Source organism: Halichoerus grypus, chromosome 11 (genome assembly GCF_964656455.1).
Source record: "Halichoerus grypus chromosome 11, mHalGry1.hap1.1, whole genome shotgun sequence".
In the NCBI taxonomy this organism is placed as follows: domain Eukaryota; kingdom Metazoa; phylum Chordata; class Mammalia; order Carnivora; family Phocidae; genus Halichoerus; species Halichoerus grypus.
Genome location: NC_135722.1, coordinates 50,395,900 through 50,419,698, shown reverse-complemented (window position 1 = coordinate 50,419,698; position 23,799 = coordinate 50,395,900). Strand labels below are relative to the sequence as shown.

Here is a 23,799-nt window from a genome sequence, read left to right as displayed (position 1 = left end):
GTGTGGCCTCAGGGAAGGGACTTGGCTTTCATATGTGAGGCAGAAGGCTGTTTCCAGGAATCCCTGCAGGGTTCCAGCCTTGCAGGCCCTTTGGAATTATTCAAGGCTTCCCAGTGTTCAGAGCACATAATATTCAAAATAGGATGGGATTTAGAGATTATCTAATTTAATCACCATGTTTTATAGAGTTAATTCAGAGAGATTTATGTTTATTAGACAAGGTCACCCACCTAGAGGTAGAATAGGAACTATAGCTCAGAGCTCATAAATCCCATCCTAGGGCTCTTTCCTTCCCTTAATACAGGAGATTAAATATCATCCTCTTTGGGTATTTTTATAAAAGGGTATTTTCTTTAACTCAATATATCCAAAATATAATCATTTCAACATATTCTTTTTTTTTTTTAAAGTTTATTTATTTATTTAGAGTTTGAGCTGGGAGAGGAGCAGAGGGGGAGGGAGAAGGAAGGGGGAAGAATCTTAAGCAGACTCTGTGCTGAGTGCTGAGCCCAACATGGGGCTCTTATCTCACAGCCCTGAGATCATGACTTGAGCCGAAACCAAGAGTCGGATGCTTAATTAACTGAGCCACCCAGCCGCTCCTCAACATGTTCTTGATAAAAAATTGATAATGATAATGAAAATTTTACCTTTTTTCTTTCATGATTATTTATTGTGGTAAAATAAATATAACATGAAATTTACCATTTTAAGAATTTTTTAAATGTGCAATTTAGTAGCATTAAATTAGTTGTACATTGTTGTGCAACCATCACCACTATCCATGTCTAGAACTTTCTGGTCAGTCCAAATTGAAACTATGTACTCATTAAAAACACCTCATCCTCCCTCACCCCAGCCCCTGGTAACCTCTATCTTACTTTCTATCTCTATGAATTTGCCTGTCCTACATATTTCATATAAATGGAATTACACAATATTTGTCCTTTTGTGTGTAGCTTGTTTCACTTAGCATAATATTCTCAGGGTTTATCTATATTGTCAAATGTATCTAAATTTTATTCCTTTTTATGTCTGAATAATATTCTATTGTATGTATATAGCGTCTTTTGTTTATCTATTTCTCTGTCGATGAACACTTGGGTCATTTCCACTTTTTTGGCTATTGTGAATATAATGTTGCTATGAATATTGGCAAACAAGTCTTTGAACTACTTTTTAAAAAATATTTTATTTATGAGAGAAAGAGAGAGAGAGGAGAAACAGAGGGGGAGGGAGAGGGACAAGCAGACTGTATGCTGGGCTTGATCCCAGGACCCCGAGATCATGACGTGAGCTGAAACCAAGAGTCGGATGCTTCACCGATCTAGCCACCTAGGTGTCCCTGAACTACTTTTAAAAAATGAAAATCTTATTTCGCTTAGCATAAGTCAGTCAGAGAAAGACAAATACCGTATGATTTCACTCATATGTGGAATTTAAGAAACAAAAAAATGAGCAAAGGAAGAGGGAGAGACAAGCCAAGAAACAGACTCTTAACTATAGAGAACAAACTGATGGTTACCAGAGGAGAGGTGGGTGGGGGGATGGGTGAAACAGGTGATGGGGACTAAGGAGGGCACTTGTGATGAGCACTGGGTGTTGTATGGAAGTGCTGAATCACTATATTGTACGCCTGAAACCGATATTACACTGTATGTTAACTAACTGGAATTTAAATAAAAACTTAAAAAAATGAAAGCAGTGTTTAAAAGAAAAAAATGAAAATCTTAGGGCAGAGGGAAGGGTGGGGGAGATGGCAATAGAATATGAATAAGTTGGGTTGCACTGGGATACTGTGAGAGTTTTAAAAGCAAAACATACATGCTTTATTAAATTGTCGATCTGGCCATGCTCTTAGGCATATGGGGGTAGGCAGGAGGGTACGATTTAAGGTCGAGTAATGCACAGGAAGATAGAGGAGAATGGAGGTTATAGGGAGAGACTTACTGAGGTTCAATCTAATAAAAAAATAAAAATTATTTGGGGTAAGTCCTGATACCTGAATCTCTGCTTTTATAGAGCATGGGCATCTCTTTGTTTCTTTAGGGAAGTCACCCATTTCCTCCATCCTCTCTCTTTCATTCAGCCTATTCTATCTGCGTTGATTAGCTGCATGACTTTGGAGGCCACTTTACTACCTTTGAGCAGGGAATCACAATTGGATGCTTACAGATACATATACTAGGAAGGCCCTTCTCCAGGAGAGAGGTTAAGTGTCTGAGGTTTCCTTCTCCTAAGAAAGAGCCCACAGATTGGAGTCTCCCTCATGGTTTATCCACCCAAGTCCCCCACCCAAGATTTGTTCAGTGAAGCTATTAAGGGAACCCAATGATTGTAGTCAGATTTCAGCTTCTCATGAAATCTGATTTCAACTATACAATGGAAATATCCCACCTTGATGCATTCAGCATCTTTACAGTTGTGCAAACAGTACCTGGGGTGGGAAAGTAGACTAGGGAACCTCCTATATCTTCAAATCTGAGTTTATAGGATTCTATAAGTATAAAAGCAATAGACATAACACTTAGCAAAATTTAAAATAGAATTTTATTATATCTTATACCTAAGTTAAAACCCAGACATTCAAAATGTTTGACAGGTACAGAATATACTTAAAAAAGGGAAATATTATTGAGAATATATAAGAAATAAATAGACAAAAATATTCTTCCTTAATCTGGGAAGAAGCAGGCTGTGGAACATGAAAAGTGGCTATAAAACCTGAATAGTATTCTGGATTTGTTGCTCATGAGGGCAGGGTTATGTCTCAACACAAATACATTCATCTTATAAGGCACACAGCAGAGAGAAAACAGGATTTGCACAAGCTGGGGAAATAAATGGCAGATGTTAAACAGGAAGCAATATAACATGGAAATTAAGTTACTGTATTTGGTTATCAAATTCAATTTCAGATCTTGACACAGCACCCACAAACTGTATGGCTTAGTTATCTTGTTAATGAAAATCTCATTTCTCTCACTTGTAATGGGGGGCAAAAATGGTACCTACTCTAAAAAGTTGTTGTAAAAATCAGATAAAACCACTAAAGCACTTAGCATAGTGCCTAGAACATGATAAGCACTCAAGACATGTTCATTGGCATTATTGTGTAGGGCTTAGATAAATTCCCAGATAATGTATAGTAAACCAACAGTGAGGTCTGTGACAAGCTTTATTTTATGTAAATTGTCAGTTTCATTTTCTTCATTTTGAAAGTTGCACATCAGCTAAACAAGATCTCCATAATAAAGAAATTTAGAAAGTAAAAACAAAAATGAATCACTATTAATTTGAGCACATTTCCTTCAAGGCAGAGGTGCTTTTCAAGTTAGTTTCAATCATGTGTCCTTATTGTTTATTTTTTAACATTATATGCATGTTTCATTTTATAGCAGATTCTTTAAAAGTCACACAATATTCCTTTTATATAGATTATTCCACATAATATTCCATTAAATAAATGGACCATACTTGAGTTTACTATTCCTTACTTTTATATATTATATCCTAGTATTTTTAATATGATTTCTCTAAATAATTGTGTAACCAATATATTTTATGAAAAACCTGCTTTCTGCACTTAGGGATACTTTGTTAGGATAAATTTCCAAAAGTGAGAATATAGCATTAAAACATAGAACCTTTAAAAAGTTCTTGCTACATATGCCAATTACACCATCACCTTTGATGGTCATGAATTTATATTTCAACATTGTGAATTTTCATTAATAAAAACTGCTAATTTAGTAGACAAAAATGCTGCCTAATTATTATTTTAATATATGACTTCTCAGATTACTAGTCAGGTAGAATAATTTTTCCCTTGTTAAAAAGCCAGTTGTATTTTTTGTCACTCTTCTTTATGTTTTTTTACTACATATTGGGACATTGGTGGATTTTCTAATTTAAACTTTTGGTACAATAATAATATCAATAACATTTTGACCTATGGAAGGAAATCATGGTAGCCTCCAAACTTTCACCCCAAGCAGAGGCAGAATTCGGAGGCCACCCCTGAGAAAATCATCGATACGCTTATAGGCAACTAGAATTAAGCTAGCATTAGGAAATCCTTATGTCAAGCCATTAAAGATAAGGGAAAGTGGAGTGGTAAGGATCACCTGTTCCCCATAGCCTGAGGGTCCTTGTCATAGCTGATCTTGAACATAGCTAGCACCCGAGTTCTGATCTGTTTGGTCTTGGCACCGTAGATGATGGGATTGATCACAGGAGGCAGAAGTAGATAAACATCACCCATGAGAACATGCACAATGGGATCAAGGCTGTTTCCGAAACGGTGAACCACTGAGAGGCCAATGAGAGGAACATAGAAGGCTAACACCACACCGATGTGTGACACACAGGTTCCAAAAGCCTTGGCCCGCTCTGACTTGGAAGGTAGTTGTAGAACTGTTCGTATAATCAGAAAATAGGACAAGGAGATGAAGAGGACATCCACGCCCATAACCAACAGAATGGCAGTAAGACCATAGATCACATTGGGCAACGTGTCTGCATAGGCCAGCTTCATCATATCCTGGTGCACACAGTAGGAGTGTGAGAGCACATTGGAGTGGCAGAAGGCCAGCCGCTTGATGAGCAGAGGCAGTGGGATAAAGAAGAGGGATCCACGGACCACAGCCACCATGCCAATCTGGGCTGTTACTGTATTGTTGAGCACTGCTGCATGGCGCAGTGGGTGGCAGATGGCTATATAACGGTCAAAGGCCATGGCCAGCAGGATAGTGGACTCAATAGCTGAGAGAGCATGAATAAAAAACATCTGGGTAATGCAGGCATCAAAAGTAATCTCCCGGGAATCAAACCAGAAGAGGGCGAGGATCTTGGGCATGGTGGATGTGGACAAGGCCAGGTCAATGGCTGCCAGCATGCAGAGAAAGAGGTACATGGGAGCATGTAGGCTGCGCTCTGTCCTTACGACGAAGACCACGATGCAGTTCCCAAACACTGCCACGGCATACATTGAAAGCAGGGGGAAGCCGATCCAAAAATGGGCTTCTTCTAATCCTGGGATACCAATAAGTACAAAGGTGGTATGTGTGAAGTTGCAGGAGCTCATAGCTGGCATCAAGAAGGGGGTGCTGGAGAGGGTGAGGTCACCCTGGCAGCCTGCTAGCCTGCTAGGACATGGAGCACAATCAGAGAGGCCAACCCTGGAAACCTGGGAACTGTATGCACCTTAGCTCTCCCTCTCCTACTCTCCTCTCTCACTCTTCCAAGCCCTTTAGGCTCTTTCATAAGCTCTGAAGCCCTCTTCCAAAGGGAAAAAGGATAGCTCAAACTCATTTATCAATTGCTCCTCTCAAGGTCCATTTACATTAAACATTTTTTTTTAGATTTATTTATTTACCTTATTTGAGAGAGAGAGCAAGCACAATTGGAGGGAGGAGCAGAGGGAGAGGGATAAGCAGACTCAGCGCTGAGTGTGGAGCCCAACATGGGGTTTGATCCCAGGACCCCAAGATCATTACCTGAGCTGAAACAAAGACTGGAATGCCCAACTGACCGAGCCACTCAGGCACCTCCCATTTACATTTTAAAAATGGAACCTGGGGGGCGCCTGGGTGGCTCAGTTGGTTAAGCGACTGCCTTCGGCTCAGGTCATGATCCTGGAGTCCCGGGATCGAGTCCCGCATCGGGCTCCCTGCTCGGCGGGGAGTCTGCTTCTCCCTCTGACCCTCCTCCCTCTCATGCTCTCTGTCTCTCATTCTCTCTCTCTCTCAAATAAATAAATAAATAAATCTTCAAAAAAATAAAAATAAAAATGGAACCTGGGGAGAACAATGCTTATCCCAAAATGTATCCTTTCCAAATTCCTTTGGACTCCTGGCCCACACCTTCATTCCCTGGATATTGGATGGTCCTTTTCTCAGATAGGTGTTAACAGATACTCTATTGAGAACCCTTTCCAGGTATGTTCTCTTTTCTTTTCTTTCCTTCAATTATTCATTCATTTTATAAGCATCTACTTATATGACCTACTATGTACAAGGCTATTTGCTAGATGCTCATGATACGGAGATGAAAGACACATCTTTCGCCCTTCAGATGCCCTACCTATGGTGGAAGAAAGACAAGTAACCCAATTATTAGAGTTTTGGAATAAGTGTTAGCTTAAGGTGTGCATTTAATGCATGGGAGGGGGAGAGGCATGATCAGAGGAACCTCCCTGGCAAAGATAATCCTTTGGTTCCGTCTTCAAACATGAGTAGGAATTAGGCAGAGAAGAGAATAATGGGTATATGAAGCCAGTGCAGATAGGGAATTTTTTTTTTCCCTTCAAATTTTCAGGATTCTGGGTCCCCAGGTCTAAGGTCAGCAAGGGGAAAAAGAAACACAAAAATGGCAATTTTTAAAAGATGAGGAAAAAACCTAAGAAAAAAAGACCACAAGTCAATCTGTTAAATAAAAGAAAGAAACTCCTTTGGAGGTCATCAAATGAAAGGGAGTAGCTCCCTCCAGTGACTTATCTGGAGATGAAGGTGCTGGCAGGGTGTGTGGCCTCCAGCGGATCCTAGCTGCCTGGCATGGTCCCTTGTGAAGGCTTTTCTCTTTGCTCCTGGCTGATGTGTTTCTCCACACCTGAAAGCTGCCTCCAGGCCACACGCCTTACCCCAAGGAGAACTTGGGTCGAGTCTTGATACTCCTAGAGCTTTGTCTTTCCTGGAACCTCTGCCAACAAGCCATTCATGTTAGGGAAAGCTTTTTGTTTTCGGAAGCCCAGCATTGCTCTGCCCCTGCCCTGCCCAAACACCTAGTATCTGACCTCATCAAACACTTTCTCTGCTAGGCTCCTTAGGTACCCTGGTCTTTAGAGCTAATTGTTTCTAAAGAGCTAAAGGCTTGGCTTTAAGGAAAGGACCTCTGAATCTTGGGAATTAACTCTGCAGGTGTCTTCATCAGTGGTAGTTACCTAAAACTCTTCATCTCCCCAGGATTCTTCTTCACTCCTAATCTGGGTCCATACTGCAACTGGGAGATTCTCTTTCATTTGGCTTTAGGGGAGAGGGTTTGGAGACCAGCAGTCTTAAAATATAGTGTGATAAAATAGGAACTAAAAGATTTGACTTGGATTATCCCCATAATGAATAAGCAAGGAAGAACAAATCCAAGATTCAAAGGTCACAGAATTCACACCTCTGACCACTATTTACTCTTCTCCCTATCCTCAGATCTTATGCAAAGACATAATAGCTACTCTCCTGACAAATGTGAGATCCCAAATTTGGCCACAAGCTGCTATCAGAGAATGAGAAGCCCTTTTAATAGGCATATAATTGCATCCTTCAGTGAGATAAAAGATAGCTTATGTCTTGTATCCATCCAACCATCTACGTATCTATCATGGGTAGCTTAGGGAGAGAGATTCAGAAATCTAAACAAGTCAGGCTGAAAAGTATGGGTAATGCTAAGGAAACTTCCCTGGAGGGAGGCCAGCTCACTGGACCTCTGTGTCCAAGAGAAATGGGGCCCAGGATGAAGGAAAAGGCATGGAGGGGTTGCAGGGAGAGCACAGTAATGTATTTCCCCTTTCCCTAAGCCTCTTGCCCATGCTACAGTGTGAGTACCCACAGATATAAAGGTCTTTGTTGGCCACAGAGTTGGATCCTTTCCTGACTCCTCTTTCTGCAGTGCATCTTTTCTGCTTTTCTAGTAGCAGTTTAAGACTTTGGACCATTATCTTGTCTCCCCAGTTACCTATCCCAGAAGACCTCATATCTCTCTCCCATGTTGTCTGGCCTTCTGCCTAAAGTGACCTTTGGCTAGAACCAATTTTAGCTTCTCTTTGGGTCTGAATGTGGCTTTTGCGTTCATTCTTATTTGCCTTTCTGGACTGTCTGCTAGTGCTCTGGGACATTTCTTCTCAGCCCATGAAGATGCATTTGGGTTTCCCCCTCCTGCCATGAGACAGTTGTGGAGTCCTCAGGGTCTCTTAGGATGGTAGGAGTTTGGCCTTCCCAGTCCCGAGTGAGGGTGCACTCACTTGAAAACCATGCAATTCTAGGAGAGAGCAGCTGGAGCTGGCTCACCCTTTCAAGCACAGGCCTATTTATAATGCTGCCTAGGAGGCCCATGGGAACAGGCTGTGGGAGTACAGACTGAGGCCCCTGGGGCTTGGCAGGCAGGGGACAGTATCTCCATGTTCACTTGTGTGTCACTTCCATGGGCTTCCCACTGTTTCTGTCTGGTGTGTGTGTGTTGTGGGGCGTGATCACGAAGGGGGCACTGCTGCTGCCTCTGCCGTCACTCCCACACTTACACATCCAGGGCTCTTGGCAATCTGTCCCCATTCTTCCAAATAACTCAGACTCCCCCAGGTAGCAGCAGTGGTTAGAGCTCTTCCTCATTAGCCACTTTGCTAGACATGACAGGCAACATGGATGTATAGTTGTGTCCCTGGGCTCTGAGAGTTCACATCCTCTTTAAAAACCAAAATGGGTACACAAAACCACTAATTCCCATAACTCAGAATAAGGGCATGCACTTCAGTTTTTCATTCCCAGCTTTTCTTTCAGTTGATGAAATAGACCTTGAGGTAGGGAAGCCACTCTGTTGCACCTGTGTTACAGATAGGGAATGGATGAGATGAAGGCTCTTTGCCTTGGTCGCAGGGTTATTAGTGATAATATTGGTCAGAGAACTAGGTATTCTGATTCTTTATTCATTTGCATTTAACAAATATTTATCAGGGGTCTGCAATGTAACAAGATATGCAATTATTTTTTTAAGCCCACCGTTATGGATTATACATCCTGATGAGAGGGACACACAGTCCATGGTTAATATGAGAAACTAAATAGTTTCTCCTTATGACTACCTAAGGAGAAAAAATGAAGAAGAGAACAGGTAAATATTGGGATGGGCAGTTGAAATTTTAAATGAAGTTGGCAGGGAATGCCTCACATAATGGAGACATTTGAGGAGAATTCTGGACGGAGTAAGCAATATATCCATGAGATCTCTGAGGAAGACCATCCAAAGGAGAAAGAACAGAAACTGCAAAGCTTCTGAGAAGGGAGTATATCTGGGGGTTTAGAATAACGAGGCCAGTGTGCCTGAGCAGAGAGAACAAAGAGAAGAATAATAGGGAGATAGATAGAGATAGATAATAGGGAATTGGATCATATAGGGCTTTATAGGACTTTTTACAGGACAGTTAAAGATTTCAACTTGGAGACTGAATTCAGGCAGCTACAACAGCAGCCATGTGTCTACTATTGCCCTGGCTTTCAGGAAAGTCTCCAATTCATTGTGAGCTTGTCCACTTTGGGCAGAGGTGACATTTGCTCTGCAAATCACCCATTCCCAAATTGTCCAAATTACCCACTCCCTAGTGAGAAAAGCTTATAAGTTTTCAGGATTGTTGGATAGTAGGGCCATCCATAGGTTATTGTGTGTAGGGGGTGGTGAGGTAGGAGAGAAACATCTGTAGAAGTAGTATGAACATCTTGGCTGTCTGGCTTTTTAGACTGAAGTTCCTTCTCATTCTGATTTTTAGAACTCTGTGTACGCCATCATTCTTCTCGAAGTTTCTTTCTTTCCCCCCACAAACAAACAAATATCCAGCCTATAAATCTACATCATCTGAACTTTTTCACTTCTTTCCAACAGTGAATGCGTGAGTTGTAGTCCCTGGTCTTGGGAAGTGGGCACAGAGTCTGTGGTGAGGAAACAGTTATAGGAGAGTCTGAAAAGGGATGTCCTGAGAAAGAAGCACAAGGTACTATAGAAGCACCTGGAAAGGACACCAGACAGGCTTGAGAAATCAGGAAATGTCTCCAAGAGAAAGTCACTTCTATTCTAAGTCAGGAGAAGGGAAATAGTAAGGGTGCTATAGAGGGAGGTAACAGCTTGTGCAAAGGCTTATGAGTGATCCAGAGCAATCACAACTAAGAAATGCAAGTGGTTTGTTGTGCCTGGAGCACTGAACAGAGGGCAAGCAATGAGCCTTGAGAGGTAAATAGAGCCAGTTCATTCAGGGTTACTATTATTTTATTATGTGGCAGACCCTGGTTTGGGGTCTGGAAGGCAGCATGAATGAAACAAAATTCTTATTCTCAAAGATCTTACCTGGTAATGGGGAAACTAGAGAAGAAATAAATAGGTATGCAATATTTTGGTGGGTGTAGGGAGTGCCAGGTATTAAAAATAAGATAGGTAAGGAAGAGAGTGAATGCAGACAGGAATTGAGGGAGAGTTGGTGGTGTTATTTTTAATGTCAGGGGCCCTGTAGGAAGGTAACACTTAGGCAGAGACCTGCATGAGGTGAGGCAGTAAGTCACGAGGGTGTCTGAAGAATATTCCAAGTAGGGAGGACAGAAAGTGTGAAGTTTGGGGCGCCTGGATGGCTCAGTCTTTAAGTGTCTGCCTTCGGCTCAGGTCATGATCCCAGAGTCCTGGGATCAAGCCCTGCATTGGGCTCTCTGCTCCGCAGGAAGCCTGCTTCTCCCTCTCCCACTCCCCCTGCTTGTGTTCCCTCTCTTGCTGTCTCTCTCTCTGTCAAATAAATAAATAAAATCTTAAAAAACAAAAACAAAGTGTGAAGTTTGATGTTGAAGCATGGTATGGTAAGTTTAAGGAAATATTTAGAAGTGGTGCAGGTGTAGTAGAATGAATAAAGGGGAGAGTAGCAGGAGATGAAGTTGGGATGGTAGAGGGGAGTTAAATCATATAGATCCTCATGAGATATTATAATGACTATAATGAATAGAATTTTCCTTGGGTAAGACAGGGGGCCACTGGACATGTTGAACGGAAGTGGCATGATCTGTTTTATGTATTAAAATAATCATTCTAACTACCATGGGGAAAGTAAAGCAAAAGTGGATGAAGGAAGATCTACTAGGAGACTATTATATTTCAGGTCCAAGATGATGATGGCTTGGCACATGGTGGTAGCAGTAGAGGTGGTAGAAAGTAGCTAGATTCCAGGTATTAATATCTGGAATATCTGAAAAAGAGTCATCAGCATTTGCTGATAGGTTGGATGTGGAGTGGGAGAGACAGACAGGTATCAGTAGTAACTCCAAGAATTGTATCTCAGCGACATGAAAAATAGAGTTTCTGAGTTAGGAAAGACATGATTGATGTGAATATTAGGATATGTTTTTGGACATGATGAGTCTGAGATGACTATTAAACATTCAAGTAGGAGTACTGATACACAGGATATGAGTCTGGACTATAAATATTAATTTGGGATTTGCCAGCATGTAGAAGGGATTCAAAGCCATGATGCTAGATGAGATAACCAAAAATGGGAATATAATGAAGGAAAAACAGGTCTGAGAACAAAATCCTAGAACATTCCAACATACAAAGATCAGGGAAATGAAGACCAACAATAATGGAGACTGAAAATGTTATTGTCAAACATACTGAGAATTTTGACACCATCCTGGTTATTAGATAGTACTGTTGTCACTTAACAAATTCCCTGTAGATATGACTGACTAATCCTTCCTTGCTGGATCTGATACCACCTATAAGGCCTATCTTTACTGAGCGATACCAATGTGTCATTGAAATATGTGCTTTAAATATTTGAGAATTAATGGACATCCCCAGGTTGGAAATAATAATTAACTTCCTGAATTAAGCCATTATATGAAGCATATGCCACAAATTAAACATTTCCAAGTAAATGACACAAAGCGAAATTCATTTGCAATTCTTAGTCATTTTTGAGTTTCTGCTGGGGCAGAAGGTTGATGGAAGGCAGAGAGAAATTCTGGAATATGTTTAGTTTGGAAAGAATATCAGGTAGAAATACATTTGTATTTTTCAGGTTTGAAAATTATGTTTTGGGCTTTTTCTCCATAATTTGGTTGAAAATTTCTAGAGGATAGAGTTGTGGGGTTTTTTGTTTATTTGTTTTGCTTCTTTATGTCCCCTAGTACAAATTACATAGACTCATATATATGTATATATACAAATTATATACATGTATACTTATATTTAGTTTATATTATCGGTAGAAGTATAGCTAAAGTTGAGAGTTGGGGGACCCTGGAGTCAGTTTGCATGCATGTGAAATATGGTTCTGTTGTTTATGAGCTGTTTAAGCAAGTAACTTAACATTTTTGTGTCTCAACTTTCTCATTGATAAGAGAAGTAACTACCTTATAATGTTGTTTTAGATATGTGTTAGTAAATGGAAAAAACACTAAGAACCGTGACTAGTCAAAGGAAATAATAAATGTTAGTAAAAATTATTATTGCAGTTAGAAAAATACTACCTATTTCTCCTAAAGGAGCAGCTTTCTCATAATGTGTCATTCCAACTGCTCTAAAGTGGACAAAGTCAGAAGATACAGTTTGTTGGCAGGATAAACAACAGTTCAGAATGAACAGTGATGGGTGGGAGAAATGATAGATTTAGGGCTTTACACTGTTCATTCCTTCTATTTTTATGTCTCTGTCTCCTCAGCTGTAAAATAAAAAGTCAAGCTAGCTGATGTTCTAAATATATTCCAGCTTTAATTTTAAATTTTTGTTTCATGATCACCAGTTTTGTTTTAAATTGACAATGTAGGCCATCTCTAGAATTCTGTGATTCTATGTATCTTTGGAATGGAGAATTTTTATCACAGCTCTGCATATCTGTTTGGTCTTCACACTGTAGATGTTGGGGTTCATTACAGGAGAGATCAGGAGGTACGTGTTAGCAATCATTGTATGAATATAGGCTGGGGCTCGTTTCCCAAATCTGTGAACAAAGGACAGACTGATCAATGGAAGGCAGAAAATAGCAACAGCCCCAATATGGGAGATACATGTGCTGAAGGCTTTCTTCTTCTCTTCTGGGGATGCAATGCTGAGGACAGTCTTAATAATCAAAATGTAAGAAAGGAGGATGAGAATCGAGTCCACACCAACAGTAGAGATCATGGCAGTCAACCCAACTGCATTGCTGATCCTGGTTTCTGTGCACGAGAGCTTCATTACATCAGGGTGGAAGCAGTAGGAGTGGTGGAGCATGTGGCTGTGGCAGAAGGACAGTCTTTTAAGAAGTGCAACCATTGGTGTCAGCCTTAGTGTCCCCCTGATGACAATTGCCACTCTAATTTGAGCTATTCTGGAATCAGTTAAAATGGTGGCATACCTGAGTGGATTAGAGATGGCCACAAAATGACCAAAGGCCATGGCCAACAGCACTGAGGATTCCATGACAGTGAAGAGTTTAATAAAGAACATCTGTGACAAGCAGGCATTAAAGCTGATCTCCCTGACGTCGAACCAGAATATACCCAACATGGTGACCAGGGTGGATATGGACAGGCTGAGGTCAGTGGTGGACAGCATGGAGAGGAAATACTACATGGGTTCGTGGAGGCTGGGCTGGGTGACAATGGCGAAGAGGATCAGGCTGTTTCCCGAGAGGGTGGTTATGTAGAGAAAGCAGAAGGGAATGGAGATCCAGGTGTGGAAGGCTTCCAGCCTGGGAACACCAGTTAGCAGGAAAATGATGGAAGTAGATGTGGTATTCCAGAAGTTTGAAATGCTGGATTAAAAATACAGAGTTCCAAGATGAAACTCTGGAACAACAACAAAACTGCATTTTTTGGTATTAATCCAATTACAAATAATTTTATTCAACCAAAAGTAACCGAAGACAAATATTTATATACTATGTAAAAATGAATTTCTCATTGAAATTGATAAAGGAATCATTAAGATTTCAACTGCTGTAGTAGGTACCATTCTTTTTCTTATATGTACCTCAGCCCATCATTTTTCTTTCCTGGGACCCTTTGCTGGTAGCTATGTTCATACTGTGTGACCTTTCCTTCCATTTCTCCAGCCAGAGATGACTGGACGAAGGGAAGTCACTTTAGTCAAGATTGGTCAATTATATTTCACCTTTTCTGGATTTTCAAATTGTGATAAAGAGGTAGCAGGTTAGTTTTTCCATATAGTTGGCATTGGAGAAAAGTAGACTGGGACTGTGGAGCAGCAATACTACATCGGCCTCAAGTGTAGAAAGCAGAGAAGCTTATAGACAATTTGGGAAGCCAGAAAATATTGAGAGAGATACTTATGATACAAAACACATATGACACGCTAATAAATGGCTCAGGCACCAGTGCAGTCATGTGCAGATTGTCTATGGTATCTAACCTTGAAAGTGACACCTGCAGTGTAGCATCTGGTGTCTCATTTGGGAGGTGGAGTTAGAACACAGACCTACCACCTTAGAGGCCTCTGTCCCTCCCACCCCCCCATATGATATAGCATGCTGCCTTATACAGATAGAGTTCTCTCTTCATCTGCCTGAAGATTGGTTGTTCTCCATTTTGTTAAGACATACTTCTCAGGAGATATTTAATAGAATTTTACTGTTTTGCCTTGGAGGGAAAGATATACCTTTACTGTGAACATTACATTTCATTTTTCATTGAGTACAGAATTTCAGGCTCTTCAGATGGGTATGTATGAGTTGAAATGGGAGTCTTGGGAAAGCAGACATTAGGGCTGTGACTGGAGAGGGTTCAGTCAGTAAGGTAACTGTTCCTCAGGGGAACCTAAATGTTTTCCAGACCACTCAAGTTCACCCAGATAAAGTACCTCAAGGATTCCCTAAAGAAATCTTAGTTTAAAAAAATTGGGAAATATAAATTGAAATCAATGAAAAATTAGAGGAAAAAGAAGTGCTAAGTTACATGAATTGACACAATAAGTAAACTATAACTTTAGACTCTACAGTTTAGAGTCATAAGAATGTCCTCAGGGAACCAATGAAATTACTGTTAGAAATGTATGATCAAACCTCCTAATAGGAGTAAGAGTTGACAGAAAGGAAACATTCATTAAGAAAGGGAGCATTTTCTTTTTGGCAGTGCTTCTGGTGCCTGTTTATTGAGTGTCATGAATACAACTGACATTATGCTGAAATGAATTGGATACAGACTTGCTCAACTAGCATGCATTTCAGTTAATTATGAAACTTTGAAAGTTAACAAGTTTAACAAATTTGATGTTTAACAAGTTCTATTAGCACTTTTCATAAATATATTGATTTCTGAAAACATTTTTAGTAATTATAGTTTTTAAAAATACATATTGATCAGAAAGGCAAACTAAAACTCTACTTATTAAATGAATAGTACTTATGATAATTAAAAAAAAGGGGCTCACCTCTCATGTTCCACAAGTCTTTGACCTGTTTATTTACTATTAATTTCCAGAACCTGGGTCTCAACTTTTGAGGTTAACAACTTCCTGGGGTCCATGGAAGCTAGAGTAATTATGAAAAAGTTCATAATTGCACGCACAGTTCAACTGTGTGTAAAAGGCTTGGGGTATGGAGAAGTCTTCTTAGGAAAATCAGTGCTTGAAAGATTGCTATGTTTTGTGTAGATAGAAATGAAGTATTCCAAGGCTACTAGAATGGCATATGTGAAAGTGTTGAGCCAGAATGAACTCTTAAAGAGTTTAAAATCAAGTGAGGGAGAAAGAATAGCACCATTTATAAATAACTTCAACATCTAGGGTCCAGTGGTGAATGACAAAAAAGGGTTCTGGGGGTGCAGAGTGCCTCCATACATGTCACTTATGTCTAGTTGTCATGAAGATTTTCACGATGCTTGTTGCTATGACGTGCAATGATTGAGGTGTAACTTTTGTTATTGAGTGCTAGGAAATTTCATAAGAGATCTTTTTTTTAAATTGCTATTGGAACAATTTCTCTTTCATCCTAATTTCTTCATGGCTCCCTTTACATTATTTTATTAATTTAAACAATTTATTCATTACACATTTTCATTCTTGTCAGTTTTTTCCCTTCCTTTTCTTGTTGAGGGATCAGAAGAAAAGCATAATGTGTAGGCTGAACTGATCTGAGTTGAGTCTGGCAGAAGAGAACTCCCTCAAATTCCTTCCTTTCCATTGCTCTACAACTGTGTCTTCCTGTACCCTCTCCTCATCCATGCTGGGTGCAGACATAGAAGATTCCTTATTGGTTTTCATAGCCAATAACTCCATCTAAGCTCTTGATCACCCATCACCAATGCTTAGTTCATTTCAGTATCAAACTGGGAGCTCACTGGGTATTGTGTCAGCAGTAAGGATATGAAGCAAATAAAATGACAGTGGTTTGGTGCCTGAGAAAACCAGAGAGGTTGTCAACACCTCATCTTTTTAAGGCTGAAAACTGTATCTTTAATAAGAGCCCAGTGACTCCTATGAAAATGAAAAATTACCAGTTTGGGGAACACCTACTACATGCCAGGCACACTGCATATAAGAGGATTCAGAGACAAATACCTCTAGCTGTAGAGTGCATTGGATGAGGTATTTCTAAGTGATAAGACAGGATAGTTTGGAGCGACAGATTCTGAGTGTGTGTATACATGAATGTGTCTGTGTGTGTCAAGAAGAATTAGTTCCAAGAACTCTTAACTGAGTAGATGAATTAGAACTGTGTAATGTTTTGATGGGTGGATGTGAGTTTACAAGGTTTTAAAGCAGGAAAATGGTGTTCTTGACATAGATAAAAACATGAGCAGAAACCAAATGAAATAATAACAGGGTTGGTTGGACAACTACAACAAAATTAAAATGCTGGAGCCTTAAATATGATGCTGGGTGACGTGGGAGCTGAGCAAGAGAAATCAGCCGGGCCAGGACATGAACATCTTTCATTCCATGGAAAGGAGAGGGAACTTCGATTTTAGTTGCAGAGCATCAAGAGCTAGGCATTTCCAAATATTTTATGAATAACTAAACAAATCATTCTCATTTCTTCTCCCTTAACCCTAACAAAATTCCTTTCCTTCTTTAGTATCTTAGGTAGTACCAGTGGCTCCCTTTCTGCAGCTTCAGTTCTCAAGTTATACCCCAAGCCATTAATGAAAGCTTCCCACACATTTATATAGATGTTTTCAACATGACATTCAATTCAACTAAGATATATTGACCGTCTTTCTTAATTGGCCCCTGTGCTTTGTTAGTATGGGAAATAAGAGACAAACCCTGTTTCTCTCTCAATTTCCTGCCTTATCTTTTATAATGACAAAACATATTATTTGAAGGACAGTCTGCCTGTGTTTATTATCCCTTCACCTTCAGTAATAATCTGGGTTCTTTCTCTAATGACTCTCAGGAAATTCTCCAACTCATGTCACCAATGACTTTCTAAATACCAAGTCCAAAAGTTTATCTTCAGATTTGTTTTCCTCTCTCTCATCTCAAATTTTCACAGTTTTAGGCACCTTTTCTTTGTCTTTTCTTTAGGCACTTTCTCCTTCATTAGCTTCAGTGTAGTTATTCTGTGTTTTTATTTAATTTCTTTATTGAACAGTATTTTTGTTCTGTCTTTTCAGTTGTGGTGTTCTTTAAGAGTCCTTTTCTTTCAAGAAGCCCCTGTTTGTTTGTTTTTTTTAATTTTATTTCATTATGTTATGTTAGTCACCATACAATACATCATTAGTTTTTGATGCAGTGATCCACGATTCATAGAAAGAAGCCCCTGTTTTTTTCTTCTCTCTGGTATACTCTCCTTGGGATATCTTAGTTTTTCCCACAGCTTTAAATAGCACTTATATTCAGATGACACGCGAATCTGAAATCTAATTATAGATTCTCCTGAGTTCTATATTTCAAAAGTTAACAGGATCTTTGAAGCCATGGCAAAATGTCTGGGCTGAAACTTGAAGGCAGTCATGAATCCTGGAACTAGAGTGAGGTGATCAAGTAGGCAATTTGAAAAACTAATGGGCAGCAGTTTGGAGAACAGGTCAAAGCCCTCTGCTTAGTGCCAGTGGAAAAAAAATGAATGAACTATCTACCCTTGAGGCATACTCCCACCCATAATCCCTCAGATACCCCAATCACAATATGAGCCAAATGGATCTCATTCCTTCCCCCATTCCAAACCCGACTCTCTCTCCTATGCCTCATTTGTCTGTAAATGACATCAAACTAACAAATCATCTCATCAGAGTTACTGCCCTCACACACACACATACACACACTCTTCTCCCTCTCTCTCATCCCCTACATGCCAGTGTTCATTAAATACTTATTGATTTTACTTCTAAAATGTCAAAAACTGGAGAATCCAGAGTTTTCTATTTGAGGGCTGAGTAATAGCAATGTGGTTCATAGTGGGTGCTTGAAGCTGTACTTCATTGTGCTTTCCTTAATTGAACAGACTTACCTGTTCATATCAAAGAATAAAGGGGGACTAATGGATTTATCAGGGGGAGGTACTAAAATTCCCCCAAACTACTCTGTGCTGCTATCACCCTGGAATCTGTTCAATCCATCCTCTCCAATCCATGTACAACCTTCCTTTTCTCTTGTAAGAGATAAGCTATAGTCTCCTAATTAATTTTCCTGTCCTCCCAGATCACAGTGATGCTCTTCTTTCATTGAACCATTATGAGCTATGGCTTCTATGTCTTTAACTCCTGAACAACCATATAGCATTATCAATATTGTCCAAGCCATTGCTAATGGCATCGCTGTAACATGTGACTGATCTGGGTTCAGGTCCTTGCTTAGACACCAACTAGTTTTGAGACTTTTTGTAGCAATAATAAAAAATATTACTCATAACAACAGCTACCATTTATTGGAATTTGTTCTGTGAAAGTTACAGAGCTAAGCATTTGAGAAACATTCTTTTAATTCTTATTACATCATTTGGCAAGTATTACTAAATTCACTTTGATTCCTCTTTTCTGGTAACCGAGTATGAGAGAGGTTATGAAACATATTCAGAATCACACACAGCTAGTGAGTGTCAGAATTGGGATTTTAAACCCAATTTTTAAAAAAAAATTCCCACACTATGCTCCCCCAAACTATGGTTTCATGTATAAGTAGTGTAAACTTTCTTTGATCAAGTTTCCTCATCTATAAGGTAGACTATATACTGCACCTAATACAGTGCCTCACATGCAGTAAGTGTTCTAAATTGGTATTTTTTAAAAGTTTTAGTAAGAATAATTGGGCTTAGAAATGTGTTATTCAGCTCCTGACAACCTCTTTGGTTTTCTCAAGCACCAAACCACTAACTATGATAACTTATATATAACTGATTAAGCTATTTGCTTAACAAACCACAAACTATGCAAACCACATGGGGCAGACAAAATGTCCTTTCTCTGCAGGTTTCCTGAGAATAAATAATTCTATAAATTCTGCTGTCCACCTCAGCCCACCATCTCATTATCTTATCTAATTCTGAACATTGTGAGGAAATTCTTCCTGTGGATAAGAAAGTTTGGCTCACCTAGAGTCAAGTCTTTTCATCGAACAAAACGGTTTTACTTACAGAGTTTGTACAGCAGTCAGCTTGTCCCTCTCAGGCTGACTCAGAAGGTTGAGGAGACTTCAGATTCCAGGGGGAGGACCGAGTTTATGAGGAGACTTGTTCCAGCCTGAATGGAGACAGGCACAGAGCTGAGAGGCCCATTCCTGGTGGTGATGTCACTCACTGTGTCTCCAGGGGTATGGTGGTTCCCAGAAGACTTCTTTTGCCTTATACAGTCTTTGTCTGTTTGTTCCATTACGCAATTACTTATTGTGGTCATGTGCTTTATAGGCTGATGTAATTTTTTTTTTGTCCTTGTGCCCTTTTATTGAAGTGTTTTTTTGTAAAAATAATTTTAAGACATAATTCACATATCATAAAATTCACCCATTTAAAATGTACAATTCAATAGTTTATAGTAAATTTACCGAGTTGTACAAGCATCATCATGGTCTTTTAGAAAATTTTATTACTGCAAAAAGAAATCCCATGCCCCTAAGCAGTCACCCTAAAGAGTATTTTAAAAAATGAAATATTATACTAAATTGCTAAAAGGAATCTCCTCTGGTGAGTGCAAATCACATTCCACTCAGTAACTTGTAAGCATCTATTACTATTTATGGCAGTCCTGTTTCATTAGTCTGTGCTTTTTAGCAGACTGTCTCTTATAACTAGGAAAAAAAATAATTTACTCATCTATACATACATCCAGTAAATATTGCATAAGACTATCCTATATCCCGAACATCATGCTAACTGCTGGAGATTAAAAAAAAGGGGGGGTGTACTACACAGTTCTTACTGTCCATGGTCTCTTGGTTTAGTTTAGAAACACACAGTTAACTGATAATTACCAATACTGATAATCAATGAAAATGTTCTCTTAGAGGCATGAACCAAGTACTTGGAGAATGTCATAGGTAAAAATCTCAGTCTACAATTAGGTGTGCAGAAAATACATTTCTATTTATTTTTTCATAATTTAACCTATTTTATGTTTTGAATCCCAGACCACTAACTGGAAGGAAACTAACAACAATAATTTGAGATTCTCCCCACTTGTGTTTAAATTTTGAGGACCTTACATTGTACTAAGGACTTTGAGTATGTGGGTGATGGATCTGGCCAATGATGCAATCTGAAAAGAGGCGACAATTGCTCTCTCTAGTCTTCAGTAAATAGAGTGCCCACAAATTGCTATAGACTGTCCATCTTCTCTACTTATGGTCCCTTTAGATCCTCAGATGGTCTCACCATTACTGGACCACTCTAGAGCATATGAGTCTTGAAATCTACCCTTGATTTCTGTCTCTTACACTCTGCATATAAGTCTTCAGATCCTAATATCTTTGAAACTATAACTGGAATGTAATCACTCTTCATCACCTCCAAAAATACCTCCTTTTTCCAAGTTGCCATTATCTCTTACTTGGATAATTTCAGTAGTTTCCTAACTAGTTTCCCTGCTTCCATCCTTATCTCTCCCTACCACCCAGTCTGTTTCACCACAGAAAATATCTTGGCCTGAAATACTTTATTCTTTATGATGTAACAACAACACTTTATCATGCATTCTGTGCCCAAGGTATTATGAAGTGTTTTCGGTAGAGAAAATAGTGCCCCTCAAAGATGTCCACGTCCTAATACCTGGAACCCATGAATATGTTACGTTAACACGCAGAAGGGATTTTGCAGATGTGATTGACTTTGAAGACCTTGAGATGAGATTATCCTGAATCATCTGGGTGGGTTCATTCTAATCACATGTGTCCTTAAAAGTGGAGACCCAGAGAGGTGGCAGCCTGAGAAGGATTTGATCCACCATTGCTAGCTTTGAAGATGGCAGAGCGACGGAGATCATGAGCCAAGGAATGTGGGCAATCTCTAGAAGGAGAAAAGGCAAGGGTATTGTTCTTCCTTATGCTCTCTAGAAAATAATGCAGCCCTGTTGATGCCTTGATTTTAGCTCAGTGAGATTCATATCAGTTTTCTGACCTACTCAACTGTAAGATAATAAATTTGATGGAAGAATCCCTTATTACTTTGATTTATTACAGTTACCAAGGATTAGAAAATATAAGTAACTTACTTAGGTCTCTCAGTTAATAAGTGTGACAACCACTATTTAAAGCTTGGGCTATTGGAAACCCTTCAGGTTTTAAAACTCATTCGCTAGAGAATCTTCACATGATCATTCATCTACCACTAATTCCAATTCCAATTGTTCTAACCCAACAGCATGTGTGCATGCTTATGTGCTAGCCTGGATGTTAACACGCTGTCACCTGTGTATGCTTACATTTTGTATATGAAGTTTGGTCTGTCATATCTCCTTACAGTGAACTTCTTGAGACCTTTGGAAACATTTTCTCTACCAGTCTGGGCAAATTCTAGGGCAGTGACTGCGTTCCCATCAGTCTCAGAAACTTCTTGGGGATTATGTTTATTTATCCCCTGGCCAAAAGAATGTTACTTTTTCTCACAGCAATAGAGTTATAATAATATTATAGTATCCTCTGAGCCAGAGCTTGGTGCATGTGCATGGAACGGTGTGCATAGTGGTAGAGCACTGACACACATTGTACTCGTACTTTCAAATTACAGTCCTTCTCACTGCCCTACTCTCATGCCAGCCCAGCAGAACAGTAGCTGGTAATTCAGTTCAACCTTCTGAAAGTCTGAGCAAAATACCCCTCAATAAAATCACAAAATTTTAAGAAACTTACAATACACAGTGTTATGTTGCTGTGTTATCATGGACTAAGCCCTGTTTTACAGTATTTGTATGAACTTTCTGAAAGTGTATTTTCCAGTATATTGTTGGCTTAAAAGGTCCATTATGTTCTATTTCTAGAAATTTATCCAGAGGAAAAAATAGAGATACACGCCACATTTTATATAGAGAACATTTATTGCAGTATTATCTACAGTAGTAAAACATGTAGGTAACAAAAATTCTCAATGACACAGAAATAAGTATTTTATCTGGTCATAGGTTATGACCTTTAAAATTCACGCATGGAGCAGCTGATGTGGATAGTCATCTTGAATCAGGAAATGGGAAAACAGAATTCAGGACTGAGAGTTTTCTAAGGGAGTAAATAGTGTAGGTTCTGAAAGAAACAGTCGGAGACAGGAGCAAGAGGCAAATCAGATAATCGAGGGTTAATATATCCAATTGTAGAAGCAAACCTAAAAGCAAGCAAAGAATAACAATAACAACAAAAACTGGTTCCTGCCTCAGTAACTGTGTTTAGAAACAACCTATTTGCTATTTACAAAAAATACTAAGGTCCTACAACTCCTGCAGGCCCTCCGGGGTCTGGTGACAGTCTCATTCTCTTCTCCTGGATTCAGTCATGTTGAATTACCAGTAGTTCTACCCTATTAATTTGGCCAACATTAACCATTCAATTTTAGTGGATAAAGAAATGTAGCTCTTACTTTCCTCTCTCTATCATCTCCTCTGGCTATTCCTATTATTCCTATTTATCCCATTCCTCTCTGCTCTCACTATGTCTTATACATGCTTCCATCAACATTCTTCATGCATTCATTTATCATTACAAAAATATTGTATGCATACTATATGTCTGTTACTGAGTAAGATTTGAAGGTGTAGTAACAGTGAACACAATGGATATTGCCCCAGATGTTACAGAGTTTAGTGGAGGATAAAATTAAGTATGTGGGAAATTACAGTACTGTGCTATAGTTACTCTAAAGGAGGAAAATTAATAGATTTCTGCTACTAAAAAACCAATAGTATTGGCATCACATGGAAGCTTGTGAGAAATGTAGAATATCAGATATACTGAGTGATCATCTGCATTTTTGCAAGATACCTAAGGGACTTATGTGACATTCAAGTTTGAGAAGCACCGATGTAGGTCAAATGGATGTTGAGACCTTGCCCTATATGGTCAAGAGAGGCTCACCAAATAAAATTGCTATAATGAGATCTGAGGAAATAAGGACTTCCTGAAGGGATCTAGGGATGAGGATAGTAACATAGAGGGTAGGGTGAGGAGATGATAGAAGTTTAGGGAAATGTTGCGGGCACGGTCAACAGCTGTGGTGTTTTATTCCATAGGCATCCTGAACATAATATTGGGGAACTGTAATGCAAGAGAGCTAAAAAACAAACACAAACACAAAACAAAACAAAAACAAAGGAAAATAAAACACTCCACAATATTCAGCTTCCATTAATTTATCTTTAATTTTCAAATCATAAAATCTTAGAACAAATTATTTTAATTTTAATATAATGTAAGCTTTATGTCAATAAAAAATAAAATCTTTCTTTTATTATGTTATGTTAGTCACCATACATTAGTTTTTGATGTAGTGTTCCATGATTCATTATTTGTGTATAACACCCAGTGCTCATTGCAGCACGTGCCCTCCTTAATACCCGTCACTGGGCTAACCCATTCCCCCACCCCTGACACCCTCAGTTTGTTTCCTGGACTCCAGAGTCTCTCATCGTTCGTCTCCCCCTCTGATTC

At 39.3% G+C, this 23,799-nt stretch overlaps 2 protein-coding genes across 2 annotated transcripts; both read right to left on the bottom strand.

Annotated features, from left to right (window-relative positions):
* Positions 1-3,951: 3,951 nt before the first annotated feature.
* Positions 3,952-19,366, bottom strand: LOC118522368 (olfactory receptor 51E2). Its single transcript, XM_036071350.2, has 2 exons — positions 19,310-19,366; positions 3,952-5,144 (listed from the first exon to the last, which is right to left on the bottom strand). Exon 2 carries the CDS (start codon positions 5,093-5,095, stop codon positions 4,124-4,126), a length of 972 nt encoding a protein of 323 aa, XP_035927243.1. The 5' UTR covers positions 5,096-5,144; positions 19,310-19,366; the 3' UTR covers positions 3,952-4,123.
* On the bottom strand, positions 12,483-13,406 carry LOC118522371 (olfactory receptor OR51C1-like). Its single transcript, XM_036071355.2, has one exon. The coding sequence runs from the start codon at positions 13,330-13,332 to the stop codon at positions 12,586-12,588; it is 747 nt and encodes a 248-aa protein (XP_035927248.2). The 5' UTR covers positions 13,333-13,406; the 3' UTR covers positions 12,483-12,585.
* Positions 19,367-23,799: the final 4,433 nt, after the last annotated feature.

Coding starts and splice junctions, on each gene's coding strand:
- LOC118522368 (XM_036071350.2), bottom strand. CDS start 5,095: ATGCCAGCTATGAGCTCCTGCAACTTCACACATACCACCTTTGTACTT.
- LOC118522371 (XM_036071355.2), bottom strand. CDS start 13,332: ATGCTGTCCACCACTGACCTCAGCCTGTCCATATCCACCCTGGTCACC.